Here is a 14,652-nt window from a genome sequence, read left to right as displayed (position 1 = left end):
AAACCAACCTTGTAAAAGTAAATAAATCAGTCGCTCATCAGGACCAATTTATTTTTAGTTATCCAGCTTTAAGTGCAAGTTTTTCTAGTATCTCTTATATCAGCAGCATTCTGCTTTGGCATCACAGTCTTCGGATAATCAGGTAAACCATCTTCATCTGACATTTTCTCCATTCACAGATGTCAATATTGTAAGCTTGTAATATACAACTGCTAATCTGAGGCTGTGCACACACCAGCCTCTCAGCCACACATCCACACACAGGGAGAGAGCTGCTAATCATGTAACGCCAGTGAACCGGCTCTGATTCAAGGCATATTACACAAAATTATTATATATGAAATGATTTTTACTAGTGTTAGCAATAACATAATACTTTTAACAGAACATTGACACTGAACAACAACAAGTCCTATGCTGGTTGGATTCAATGACATGATAAATTTTAAATTTAAGTTAACAAAGCAGCATTAGTTAATGCACTGTCTACGTTTATAGTAGCTTTTAAAGCTTTTAAAACTTTTTGTAAAATTACTTTTTAAAATTTAAATTGGAGCTGGACTATAGTTATCTAAATGTATAATTTATGAAAGTGATTACTTAGTATGTTGGTTTCATGTTACAGTGAGGAAAATATGGAGAAATCCTCAGAGTAATTGAATTTATTGCTTGTGAAAATTAAAATAATTATAAAATATACATGCTTGAAACATTTGTTAGGGGAGCTGAATGATAAAATATTAGTTGTGTCTGTTAGGATGTAAAGGGACTTTGGTGTTGCTCAGGGTGTGGAAGTACAGTATAAAGAAAAAGTGAGGAGTTTCCATGAATCAGAACCAGATTCTGATGTTATGTTAGATAATAGGGTTAGAGGGGCAAGTTAGTTGCTACCAATTTAACTAAAGGCTTTGCTTTGGTAGCAGTGTCCTAGAATTTGATTTTACCTCCAAGAGCTACAGCATGCAAAGAAAACAGGAAAAAAAGAAAACATTTGTTTTTGTTAGTGCACTACAAAATGCTCGCACACTCATCTGCAATACATACTACTGAAGGAGGAAACCCCTACTCCTCACACTGCTGAAAGAGAGGTTTTCATTTATATAAGAGTGCAATCGACTAACAGTCTTTAAAAACAGTAAGTGTCAGCTGCACAGGAGTTTCTGGGTTCTAGAAATTTCTCAGCAAAAATGTTGATATGTGCCAGCAGTCCCACTGGTTTTGGGCTGAGCCCTACTGAGTAAAAAGGAAACAGCACTGATTAAATTCATGAGGAATCACATAAACACGAACATGAAGTACCTGCTTCAGATGTTTCTTAAGTTCGCCTGCTTCAGGCTCCGGAAGAGGTGGTAGAATCTCTGCATTGGTGGGTGCTATAACCTACAGGCAAAAAACAGTCCTCCAAATTTATTTTCAAATCCATTCAAGAATATAAGAGTAAAAAAATCTAATATTAAATATATTTAACAATATTAAATATCTAATATTTAAGCTCAGACATGTTCGATTCGATAACGGATGATTTAGACATCATCTGTCAGTTTGGCATGAACATATTGAAAACAGAAAAATCGAGATCAGGAGGAGAAACAGAACAACATGTTCTGACCTTGCTACTGTCTAGATCCACAAGCCATACATCATCCGGCATTTTGAAATCAGCTTTGTAGAGGAAGAAGCTGGCTGGGACACCTATAATGTATGGAGTGGGGGCAAGAAGCAGCTTTGGGGAGAAAAAAGACATATACATAAATACAGCAGTCAGTCACATTTTTACAAACTTTTTAAATTTACCAAAGTGGACAGCACTTACAATTAAAAACTTCATATTTGCTAAATAAATTAAAACACACAAAACAACATATTTAAACTACATTTAAAAGACAGAAATTGTTCTTACCTGTTCTGCAGAAGCCATGCATGTTGGCAGTAAGGGGATGACAGGGAACATGTACTCCAGAGGGTAGATCATAGCCACAAATGCCATGACACTCATAGATAAAGCGTTGTAATCTCTGGACTGGAGAATGACCTAAGAATTAAAGAAACACAAAAAAGGATAAAAAGAACAATATCCACAAATTTTATGAGACAAACAAACATCTCCCTGATTATTTCATATTTAAATAAACACACACAGTCACCCAGTTGACTTTATGCTTTAGCACTGGATGATATAACTATTTGTTTTATCTATTCATATTTTATCAGTTTTACCTGAATGTGGAGGTAATGTATAAATATAAAACACGTAAAGTTGTTTAACGGTAGCCACTCTGAAGGCTTCTAGGAAGCACTTTCAGCCTGACTGAATTTAATGATTTACTGAATTCAACTTCAAAAAGGCAAAACCGATGAATACAGGTCAACCCTGAGGAAAGGAAGTCTGAGGTGGGGCTGTAAGTAACTACATGTGAATGCACCATTTAGATAAAGTGGCAACAAAAAGTATGTGAACCTTTTGGAATTTCATGGTTTTCTGCATTAATTTGTCAAAAAATGTGATCTGATCCTAATCTAAGTCAAGAGTATTAACAAATACAATGTGCCTAAAATAATATCACAAATAATTCTGATCTTTCATGTCTTTATTAAGAGCAACCATAACAATCTCAGTGCGAGTTGAAACAAAAAGGATACTCTGTGAGCCATGCTTTGGCAAAATGAGCTTTCAGAGGCTCTACGATCTACGATCAGTAATAGTTGATTTACAAAAAGCTGGAAAGGGAAAAACAAAGTGATTTCAAAGACTTCAGAAATTCACCAGTCTACAGTTAGACAAACAATATACAAACGGAGACACTTTGGGACTGTAGTTACTCTACTAAGAATTAGGCGGCCAGTCAAAATGACCCCAAAAGCATAACAAACACTCATCAGTGAGGTAAAGAAACAACCCTGAGTGACAGCCAAAGATTTGGAGGCATCACTGGAACTGGCTAACATCTATGTTCATGAGTCTAAAGTATGTAAAACATTACACAATGAAATTCCAAAAGGTTCACATACCTTTTCTTGCCACTGTACAGTTTGGGCTGCGATAACGCACTGACGACTGAATAAAAGATTTTGGGTTGGGGGAACATCTACTCAGGGAAATGGCCTAAATACACTGATTATTTGAGAAAAAAAACAGACAGACAACTAGAAAAGTTTCCCAGCATTTATCCAACACTACAGTCGTTCAGCAGTGTGACTGACGCTATAAAACTTACATATGATTTGCAAATGAGCCTGTGTATCAATGTCACTGTAAACAGAATACTACACCAGCTCCTGGAAAATAAGGATTCCTATCACATCCTTGTTAATATTTTTAGTGTGAATTGGACTCTTCCCTCTCTGTGTTACAGTGTACGTTGTGTCCTATTCACCAGAATGCTCTGTCCACTCTGCAGTGAAATGGCGTCACTGATGCTATGTCTAACACAAAATGTCTGATGAAGGTCATTCAAAGCATTTGTCAGGAGATCTTTGTCCAGACAAGGACACACAGCTGTACTCCAGAGGGAACCAGCATCACAGAACCAATCATAATATACTAAATATAGCTTTGCTTATCTTTTCTCCTTCAACTCATCACTTCATGTCTATAACAAAACTGCAGCTTGAAGCCAACCACATATTTCCTGCTCATTCTAAAAATCAGCAGAGAAAACAAAGTCAGGCCCAAGTGACTGAGGCAGTTTGGATCCTGAACCTACTGCTATACCTGTCCTTACCTTGTGCTCTAGCAGGACACATGTGAGGACCTGAAGACAAGCATCCACACCCAGCAGCTCTAAGGGTAGGTGCAGTGGGAAGTCGACCATGGAGAAGCGGGAGTTGTCAGGTAGGGCAAAGGTGAGTGGTCGTTTGAGTTCATGAGGCAGCACTTCCACATCCACACGTCTCTGACCTGCCACTGGAACTGGTGAACGCAGCAACCGGTAGACCCACGATTCAATCTCCCGCAAGTCAGCCAGCAGCTGGCTACCTTTTTCCTCCACCAACAGTGCACCAGTGAACACCCGCCACATGGTGTCTCTGAGAAAGACATAAAGCAAGTGCATATTCAGAACCTAATGTATGCATCAAGGCCTTTATATTCTTTGAGGTAAGTTAAAGATTAACATAAATAGTTTTGAGATTTTGTGTTATTGATTCTTAATGTATAACTAGATAACAGTAAACATGATTATAAACCTCACTTTAATTATCGTGGCTCTTACCAGCATCGATTTAGTAAAAAAAGAATCTATGCTTACTAAGTCAACAGTAACAACAGGGTTAAAATAGATTAAACTAAATCATTTGCTTATTTTATTGTGGCCTGAACAAACAACAGGTAAAATCACTAATATGATGAGCAAATGAGACTGAAACTGTGGGAAGGCTCTTAGGTAATTGCCAAAATACTGATGTGAACGCTCTTCACTCTACACACACAGGATATCATTAAACCTTTCCAGAGTGTATGCCCCCATATGTGTGTGGCAAGGAGGGAGCTAAATCATTATTTTTTTGGAGCCCTCCCACTAACTGCAGCTGCTACCTAAAGGCAGCCACAGACCTCAATCTGTCAGGCCCGCCATGGCACAAAGTACTCGCAGCCATTATGCAGTGGTTTCCCTACTTCTCTGTCATTGCCGTACCACATTTCAACCAACCATGTCAGGAAAAAAAAGATTCTCAGGTCTGTTCAGCCTTTGGAATGAACGGCTTTTTCAAGCTTGTCAGAGAAACCACAGTTACGTTTTGATGATATGTCGATCCACTTTAACGATTTGCCACTGAAAATGATGCTAAGATATGAGATTAACTAAGTATTAGACATTCTCACAAGAGCGATATGGATGACTGTGAAGAAACATGCACCTTGGATGAAGACCAACAATCATCCTGGACCTAAGCTAGTGTGAAGTGACAGCCTAATTAACACTTTGTCACTGCAAATTGCCATCTATTTGGTCATTGGGCAACAATATAACCCAAAGAGCACTGCCTTTTCTCAACGTTGTATACACGTATAGATAGTTAGGCAGCTTAAATAAGGTCTATCACTTCAGGGTGGTTAATTAAAACAATAAATAAAAAATGATTTCATTAAATATTTGCTCTAATAAGCAAAATGTTGAACTAGATGCCATGGTATATCATGCAGCTCCTATACAGTTTTCTGCTTTTCTTCTCTTGTTTAAAGTTGTAACTTCACCCTTTATAGAAAAAGGAACCACTAAAAGCAGGTCAAGTAACAATAAAACATCACATACAAAACACACAATACTCTCTTAAACTGTATCTGTCCTGAACCCGTAACAATGGATGAAACAATATTTGCTATGACACATATAATTCAAAACAAACCTGAGGATAATTTGCTTACGCTTATTTATTATCAGGGTGGAGTGTGATATCATAAAGCATACCATGAAAACATAACGCAAGCTGCAGATGGCCTGCAAAACTGTACGGTGCCGCAGACAAAAGCGCTTGTATTAATTTTGCAACAAACATACACATAACAGGCGGACAGTGAAAGAAGCAGATGGGGTGAAGAAAGAAAACAGTAAGCACTGAATCATCATCAGCAGGAACACTGCAAAAGCCAAATATGTTCTATTTATGTAATCTTTTGTAGGCTTGAAATTTCTAAATTGACACATTTAAAGTGACTGTGTCAACACTGTGTTTGTGTGGTAAATTATTCACATGCACTCTACGCCAGCATGAATTCAACAGCTTACAGATCATGAAGATAAGTTGATGAGCTGTATTTACCAAATGTTTTCCCATAAGTAAAATGTCTCATTTAAATTCTTTGTAAGATTTAAAGATTTGGAAACAGTAAGCGTAATAATCTGATACGGATGAATGTGCTCAGCAACATCATAGCAACTAGCATTCGATTCTTGTATTTCTACTGTACCAAGGTTTGTTTTTTCGTTTTTTTGTTTTGTTTTTGTTTTTTTAAGAGGCCCTAAGAACTAGTTTTTGCTTTTGTTTAACCTTCCTACAAAATTACCCTGCACTGACTAAGTATGTAAGAAAGTGTGTCCACCCATTTGAACCTTAAATATTAAGCCTCACCTCTGGGTGGCACGAGGGATCCCAGCACGCTGTGTTAGCCTCTGACTGCAGCAGTCTACCAGCCTCTTGAGAATATATGAGCATTCCCTAAAGGTGGAGAAGAAGGGGTAGTGGCTAAGTATGCACAGTGAAGTCAGTGTGCTGTTGCGATTCCTGGCTCCCATCTTAGTAGGTCTTTGTCTGTGCTGTGGGGACTTTCCAGCATTTAGCTCCGCACGTGGTTGTCCACTCTCTTCTCCAGAGACAGGTGGCTGTACTGACTCAGCATTGTTAGGTGGGGATAAAGTTGACGGTGGGGCTCCACCGCTGCCATCAGACCCTTCGCTAGCGGTCTCGGCCTCTTGTGCTGCCGTCTCTGTGTGACTGCTCTTGTCCCCACGAGTACGATGATGTCCGCGCTGAAATGAGCGGTAGAAGTTGACGCAGATTCCATAGCGTGTGATTCCCGAGTCCTTGTCGGTCAGTGTGAAGACAAATGAAGAGTCATCACGAAGGCTAACCCTACGCTGGCGTATACTCAGGCAGCCCTCTGGTTGGCAGAAAAATACCACGTCTGGTGGTAACGGGAAGTCATGGTGGTCCTCCAGCGGGTAGCGGCGGAGGAGCTGAGGCGTCTGGGCCACACTGTCACTACTTGGTTGCCTGGAGGGAAGATGGACATACATTTATTTTATTTTTAAAGCAGCTACATTTAATTTATAACAAAATTTAATGTTTTTTAATTGATCTGGTCAAATAATGTCATTGTTCATCAGTCTTCGTTTAATGTTAGTGGGAATTAGAGGAAACTTCATGGCCTCATTATTAAACTTTGTTTTTAAAAGCAATGTTTTTAGCCTCCCTTATGAGTCATGTTTGCCTTAATCCCTTACCTTGCTCCAACCACCACCAAGTAGTCGAGAAGGCGAGGGCACATCTTCTTTTTCTCCATCTTGGATTGACCACGTCCTGTATGTCACGGCATCCAGGATATTATGTTTCCTCTTGTTTCACTGGTGGCTTTCCATTACAGTTGGGACAGTTCAGGTGAAATATTCATGCTCCTTGATTGTCATTGTGATGGTTCAAAAACACCTAGGTCAGGCCTGTAACACACAAGAAAAGAAAAAAAAAGGTTTGAGGTGGTGTGTGAAATAAGATAAAGTTGTGAAATAAGAATTGGAAAAAACACTGAACAGTTACGTGGCTTTTCACAGTAAATTTGGCACAATTATGGTGTCATGATTTTTTATTTTATTTGACTCTTAAATGTCAAGGTCTGTAAGACTAAAAAGAAGATAGATAGATAGATAGATAGATAGATAGATCGATAGATAGATAGGTCGATAGATCGATAGATCGATAGATAGATACTTTATTGATCCCCAAGGGGAAATTTTGGTGTTGCAGCAGCCATTACACACAAAAACATTTGAACATTGAGTAACAAAGTTGTGTGCATTACAACTACATTTGCATTTATCTTTCCTTTCCCCATATGTCACTAGATGGTTCACATTAATGAACTATTTAATATTTTCAGTTTCACACAATTTCTTTTTTTTTTTTTTTTTTTGAGAAAACACCAAATTTCGCTGATTGTTCAAACTAATTACATTACGGGAACCAACAATAGATTAGAAAACATAAAATATGCAGTTCCAACAAGATCTGGAGCATTGAGGCTAAACCCAGTAGAGAAACTGGAAATATTTTCTAAAAAATTCTATTTGACAGCTCATGATTTGTGAAAAATCTGACAAAAATCAGAGCCTCAGTAAATAAAAAAAAATAAAAAATCACTGTTGTTCTAGTGCAAATGGCACTGCACTGTCACATCCACATTTACAATGACATTTAAAATTACCACTTTACACTTTGAAGGATGTAAGACAGACAATAAGACAACAATAAAATAACGTAGGAGAAACACAAAACATGTTGGACGTGACAAGCTTACATCAGCATCCTCAGTGTACAACAATGTTCCCTACTTTTCACCCAAAATAACAACAGATTGCACTGAATGCATGGTACATTCTTATTAAACTTGGACATTGTTGTGTTATAGCATTGTGATTGCTTTGCTACGGTCTTTATGTCAGCTGTTGTTGTTGGAGGATCAACACTTTTCAGTAGAAACTCGCTGATATAGTAAGCAGCTTAGGGGCCCCTGTGACATAAGCACCCTTCATATTTTGCACTGTGGCCCTCACGTGTCACGTGACAGACGGGAAATTGAAACAAACTCACTCAGCACCTCTGCAGATGGCTATTCCGCACCGAGGAGCCACTTAGAGACAACACCTTCTTACAGTCAGGATGCCACATGATACTGTAATCTGAACACACTGGAGGGTGACAATGTCTTAGAGGGGAATAGTAGGGATACGAGCACAGCTAAACAGCTATTTCCTGACAAAATACAACAGAAATACAGTACAATCAAAAATAATATCTCAGATGCTTTGATGAAGATGCTGCAATAGCACAGGTTGTGTCTGAGTCAAACTAAGCTACACCAGCAAGACTCAATCATCTCAAAGGAACAATGCTCAGTGAATGTATTCTTGGAAAGGTGAAGATAATAGAAGAGGATATTCATTCATCCATCAACTATACCTTCTCACTGAGGGTGGCAGCAAGGCTGTAGCATATCCCTATACTAATAATGGGTCGAGAAGCAGTGTGCATCCTACATATATGACCAGTCACTCATGGGGTTGACATATAAAGACAGATATTCACACATGCAGGTGATTTGTTTGCAGAATACTATTACTTTCACTTTGCCATACACCAATCACGTTGTATCATTAGCTGCAACATGATACAATAATGACTGTTCAACACAAGGATATCAGCTCAGAATAACTGATTACTACTTGACCTGATTCTGGTCGTGCCTGTTAGCCAACAACAACATTTTTGTAACAAAGTGGTAACATTTGCTCTCTGAGTTTATGGGATAAACACCAAAGCATGACTGATTTATTCAGGTGCTTTAGACAAAACCATATACATGTTATACTATCAGTCACATGGAAACAGAGACAAAGAGAAAAACAATCCCAAGGTGTTACAACATACCTGTCAGAACAAGCCCACATCAGTGGGTGTAATACATACCTGGCAATAGGAGAGTCAAACCACAGGGAGCAGCCTTTACTCCAAATCAACAAAAACCACACGCTTCCGAAACTACACCCTGAAATACAAACACTATGAACTCACTGTGTCTTTAAGGCTTTTGAGCCTGCACTGATAAGCCAAACGTTCTATAATATAGGCAGCAATTCAAACCATTTATGCTACTCAAAAAGCTAAGAGTAACCTGTGGAGAAAAGGACCAGCGTGTGCTTTCTAATAGAAAATGTGCCACAGATGGAAACTGACCAGACCTCTCTATCAATTGAAGCCAGATCCTGTCTAAGGAAAAAACAACCATTAACCCTTAGTGTTTTAGATTGTATAAAAGTCTCCAGTGGCTTTAAAAAAAGAAGAAAAAGAAAAATCTATTGTTTCCTAATTTTCCTTCATAATAATTTTAAAAATAACCAGTATAATACCATATTAATTATGAATTTGTGCACATTATGTAAAGAATTTCCTGCCTCAATGACATTACAGGATTTGTCTGTGAATGACAATCAATTAGACATGACTGTGACACTGTCCAGCTGCACCATCACTGTGTCACATTTCTGCAGCAGCGGTGGATATAGTTCAGAGGCAATATCACTTTAAGCAGACTGATTGTGTTAAGTTTTACTTCTTTTACTTTTAAATTACTTTTTGAGGGCACTTCCTACTGCCCTGAAAAAACACACTCATTGATATCCACTGCATTGTTACTGTTGAAATTCTATTGTCAGAAATAAAAAGATATTTTTAAACTATTTTGTTTTGCAAAAAAATAAATAAATAAAATCAAACTTCAGCATAACTATTGCATGAAATGCATGTTTAAACATTAATTTATGTAAACTATAGATTAATGTCAATATGTTAACTTCTTGCATTATAAATGTGAGCCCATCTGGCAAAAACAGACCAGGCTCACAAAGACAACAGGGCAGACAGATGGGCTGCATTTAAGTCATGAGTGGGACACTACAGTCACACATCCTGACATAGGCTGTCATTAACCCCAGCACCCACGGCACAGTCTGCATTTGACGCAGCTGCATCCAGTGGTCATTAGAACATTAGGGGCGACTTTATTACAGAAGGCTCCAGATGCATTATGGGCCCAATTACCTTTAATAGCTTCACTTGTGAGTAGAGGAGCCATTCACAGAGAGCCATAAGACAGATTAGGACCATACTAATTTTGATAGAACATAAAAGTTAAATAGGAATAATGTACTTTAATTACCAAATAGCACCAAATTTTGATGCTAATGTTCACATACACATTAGCAATAGATCTATTCCTGCTAATGTGTCTGTGAACATAGTTAATCTATAGACAACATATTAAAACCACTGTAGCTACAAAATATTTTATCTTGTTTGTTACAATTTGAAAGGAAAGCTGGTCCATACTCGACAGAGTATGGACCAGCATAGGGGAAAAGTAAACTAGCTGACACTGTCCAACAGTGCTTAATGTAAGTGGTGCCAAAGAAGACACAGATCAAACAATGTGCAAACCCAATAGAGAAGCATGTCGTGTTGAGTAAGCTTAATGTCAGCACTCGTCACACACAATATGATTATTCAAATATACTGCAAGCCTCACAGTCTGCAATTAGCTTTTGCGTGGTGATGAGCAAGAAGCCCAGTAAGTAAAATGTCACTTAACAGCACAAGTCTATCTGCTAAACTACCTGAGAGACTGATGAGAATATATAATCTTGTGTTGCACACAGTCTTTAGTTTACAAAATGCAAGCTATTTATAAATACAATGTACAACTGTGAGCATGTTAGTGTGCGATAAAAAAAAAACCTTTACAAAAATCGCTAATGACGGGAGTAAATAATTCTAACAACAGACATACAGAGTTGTGCAGAGCACCCTTTTATCTCACAAAACCATCAGCACAATGAATCAACATGCAGGTCTGGCAACATGAATGCTTCCTGGTGCAAAGCCAAAATGGCTATTCTATGAAGCAGAGCTGGAAGCAGACTCATCCAGCACAGAGATAAAGGAGCACAGTAATATTTTAGATGAGGATGGAAAGCTACTTCACGGATTGTATTTAACGGGTGAACTTGGTATAAAAAAAATTAAAAAAAGATAAAAGAAGCACCACAGCACTGTGTAATCTTCAAAGGCAAAATAATGTGTAGGTTAACACAGCAGATGAATCTGGTCGGAGTGGTTTGCAGGCGGCCCTTACTGGTTATGTAAGCACAGAGAGGAGATAAATATGATTCACAAGCCTCCAACATGGACAGCATCCTTGTCAGTCACAGTGAACAGCAGTAAGTAGCAATGGAGAACAGGAATTAGTATTACTTCAAGTGTAGATTAACAAAGTACTGATTTCTCCATTCTCACTCTTAGATTACAGTCTTACTGAACCAATCTCACAACGTGCCTGACCACATATACAAACAATTTTTGGTTTTCTGTCAATAAAACGGGTACAAAACAATGAAGCTATTCTGGACCTAGTTTAGCCAACATGGCCAATGTACTCTCATCTCAATCTGTATATTCATTTCTAGAATTTCGTAAGACGCCAGGTTGCAAGACTTAGTCTATCCTGTGACCACATCACTTTAGTTCTGTTTGTGATAACATTTGCATCGTACCATCTGCCATTATGTAAGCTGTCACATCAAACTGAGCACATCACACGGCTCCATCAGCATTATAGAATAGAATTACACAGCACAACCTGGCCCAAAAAAACGTTGAAAAGCAGTGTTGGTGTTAGATGATGTGTTTGTCATTCAATTATTGGATTATTTTTACACCAAGGCTTTGACTTTCAAATAAAATTTTAATTTAGGATCAACGTGGTTGACACTGTCTGGCGTCAAGTCATAAATATATTCTCTAATATTTAACGGTGCTTAAGCGCCGTCTATTTGGCCCTGAAACAGACCTTTCTCATAATTTCTCATAACAGGATATTAAAATGTGTCTGGAATCTTACAATATGTATTAAATTTAGCACAGGGATAAGGGTTTATTCATTCTGTATGGTATTGTGTACTTCAATTCGCTGACATCACCTCCTCACCGACATCAGTCATTCAAACCGTTTGCGATGTGAATAAATGCCTTATCTCATCGGTTCTGTATCCTGTCACATGGCCATAAATGACCAACGTATCTGTCTGAAAGCTGTTGGCAGAGGGAGATTATTCAGATTCTTCACTTATTTACTCATTTAAGAGCACAAATACACCAATGTACAAAGAAAAATAAACTCATTCTGCAGTAAAATGACCCCCTGGTAATGATAAATTCTTCTATATGACATCTCGAGTTAACACTGATACAACAAGCTGTAGTAGCAGAGGTATCTATAGATGGATTTGCATAAAATCTAAATACTCCAGTACAGTAATAGCACCTCAACACTGTAACGTTACTGAAGTAATGTTACAGCAGTGGAGTAAATATACTTAGTTTCTTACTACCTGGTTAGAGTGAAGCTTTATCCGTGTGGTGTGATGGTTTTACAATAACATAAGATGATGCTAAGGGAACCTGTGCTGGTGTCAGTAACACAGCACTAATCCATCCGAGCTAACCTTAGCTACGAGCTAACTGAGCAGATTAGAGTAACGACAGCGGCTGAGGTGTTAACATTCACAGCAACGTTTTAACAAACGGGATAAATCAACCTCCTAATCGTTCATATGCAGCTGGTCGTGTAGCCTGTGGCCGTGATATGTTTTTTTTAATATTTGTGACAAGCTGTCAGGCCTTGATGGTCACCCCTACGAAGCATCCTCTCACCTCCGCTCTGGTGGCTCTACGGTTTCCTACGCCACCGCCACGGATGGATTAGCTAGCTAGCTGCCTAGCTGCTAACAGTAGCTCGACCATTTAATTTCATAAATAGAAACCCTATAAATGTTAACAAGCGTTGGCGACGCCAGGAAACTCTTCAGAACAAGCCTAACAAATGCAGCGGATGGGTTTGAATAGCTCGGACTTAGTTGAGTAACAACATCCTTAGTTGCTTACTTTAGCCAGTTAGCCGCTAACGCCCGTTCCGAAACCAGCTGCTGATGACGGCCTGGGTTGGTGGGTGTCCTCCTCGGTCACTGGGAGAGAAGGGCAGCGGTGTCCGTCTCAAATCAGCCTCCTTTCTTTACATTACTGTACAATTCTTGGAAAAAAAAAAAGGGGGCACGGATGACGGCTGAGAAGGTTAGCTAACCGGTCTGCACCACGATCAATGATGTGTGCTCCTCTGAGGCTCGGTCAGTTACAACCTGCCTTCACAACATCCTCTTCATCATCAGGCTGCAGCGAGTTCCGCATACTGAGAGCCGGAGCTCACGGAAGCGACAAACCAGACCGCTCCATGGCCCCCAGCGAGTGCGTCTGCGGGTCTGCGATAGATCACACAACAACCAGCATAAGAGTGGCCAGGACCTCACAGCGCCTCACCCCTGAGATCAGCGTCCAGGATTATAGGAGCACGAAATACAGTAGAACTGTGCAATCACTAGCTACTTTCATGGACCCATTGGTGCTTATTAGTTTGATCGGTTTTTAAAAATGTAGATGTATTACGAAATATGCTTTGTTAATTATTTGTTTACTTTGCTTGGTTGTTGTTTTATTTGGCTTATTTAGTCCGCCTTGGTGTGTTTTACGGTAAACAAGTGCAGCATAAGGGACCAGCATGCAAATGGAGGATGCTACTGAAATAACAAAGTAAATCTGCTGAAACACACATATCAGGATCACTTTTAGGCCTAACAAAATTAGAATGAAAGGACAGGTTGTCAGTTTTTCTAAGGATGACTTTAAAAACAAGTTCAGGGCCTCATATCTAATAGATAGATGCAGGAAGACCATTGTACATCATGTGTAATAAGATTACAGATTACACTGTAATCAGTATGAACAGTTAAAACCATGGACCCTAACTATGATTTGACCATAACCATGTGCACAGCAAGCAGTTATTAACATTATTAATAATTATAAAATTATACAAATTAAGCCCAGACTGAATGCCATTATTACTGTGTTATTACTGTATTAATACTGTTAATTCTGAGATAGTCCATTACTGAGCATCTATCCTGAAATGTAATATCGTGCCCTCAATGAAATCCAAAGCTCTAGAAAAAGATACAAAGGTCGTGTTGTTGAATTTACTCTTATTTCTGTTTCTACAGTCAGGAGTGAGATTATGTGCTCTGTTTACGTACCTGTAGACCTCTTAACCCACAAAAAAGGCCCCTGAAACGAGCATGACTGGGATCATATTAAACTCAAACTCAAACAATATCTAAAGAGAGATCAGTGATGTGGTTGTGATTGATGTGGTGCTTGTTGCTTTGATGTAGCACATTGCAGAGTTTTAGGAAACTTAATTTGTAAACTTATTTGTAGATTAGCTGAGCTATAAATACTGTTGTATGTGACAGTGTTTCATGCTAAACAGTATATTTG

General features: G+C 38.7%; 1 protein-coding gene across 5 annotated transcripts in view; it reads right to left on the bottom strand.

Moving 5' to 3' along the window:
• madd (MAP-kinase activating death domain) overlaps positions 1-13,636 on the bottom strand; it is a 40,235-nt gene extending 26,599 nt beyond the window's left edge. For 2 of the 5 annotated variants that reach the window (XM_026378158.2, XM_026378156.2), the window contains exons 1-7: positions 13,207-13,630; positions 6,942-7,154; positions 6,070-6,711; positions 3,723-4,026; positions 1,901-2,032; positions 1,610-1,723; positions 1,300-1,380 (exon numbers count right to left, since the gene is read on the bottom strand). In XM_026378158.2, coding sequence (XP_026233943.1) covers positions 1,300-1,380; positions 1,610-1,723; positions 1,901-2,032; positions 3,723-4,026; positions 6,070-6,711; positions 6,942-7,000 — 1,332 coding nt within the window. In that variant the 5' untranslated portion in view covers positions 7,001-7,154; positions 13,207-13,630. Of the gene's footprint in view, positions 1-1,299; positions 1,381-1,609; positions 1,724-1,900; positions 2,033-3,722; positions 4,027-6,069; positions 6,712-6,941; positions 7,155-13,206 lie in introns of all 5 variants that reach the window. The other 3 variants (XM_026378159.2, XM_026378155.2, XM_026378157.2) reach the window with 3 other exon arrangements.
• Positions 13,637-14,652: the final 1,016 nt, after the last annotated feature.

The sequence above is a fragment of the Anabas testudineus genome, chromosome 3 (genome assembly GCF_900324465.2).
Source record: "Anabas testudineus chromosome 3, fAnaTes1.2, whole genome shotgun sequence".
NCBI classification, from domain to species: domain Eukaryota; kingdom Metazoa; phylum Chordata; class Actinopteri; order Anabantiformes; family Anabantidae; genus Anabas; species Anabas testudineus.
This window is presented reverse-complemented; position numbering and strand designations above follow the sequence as displayed.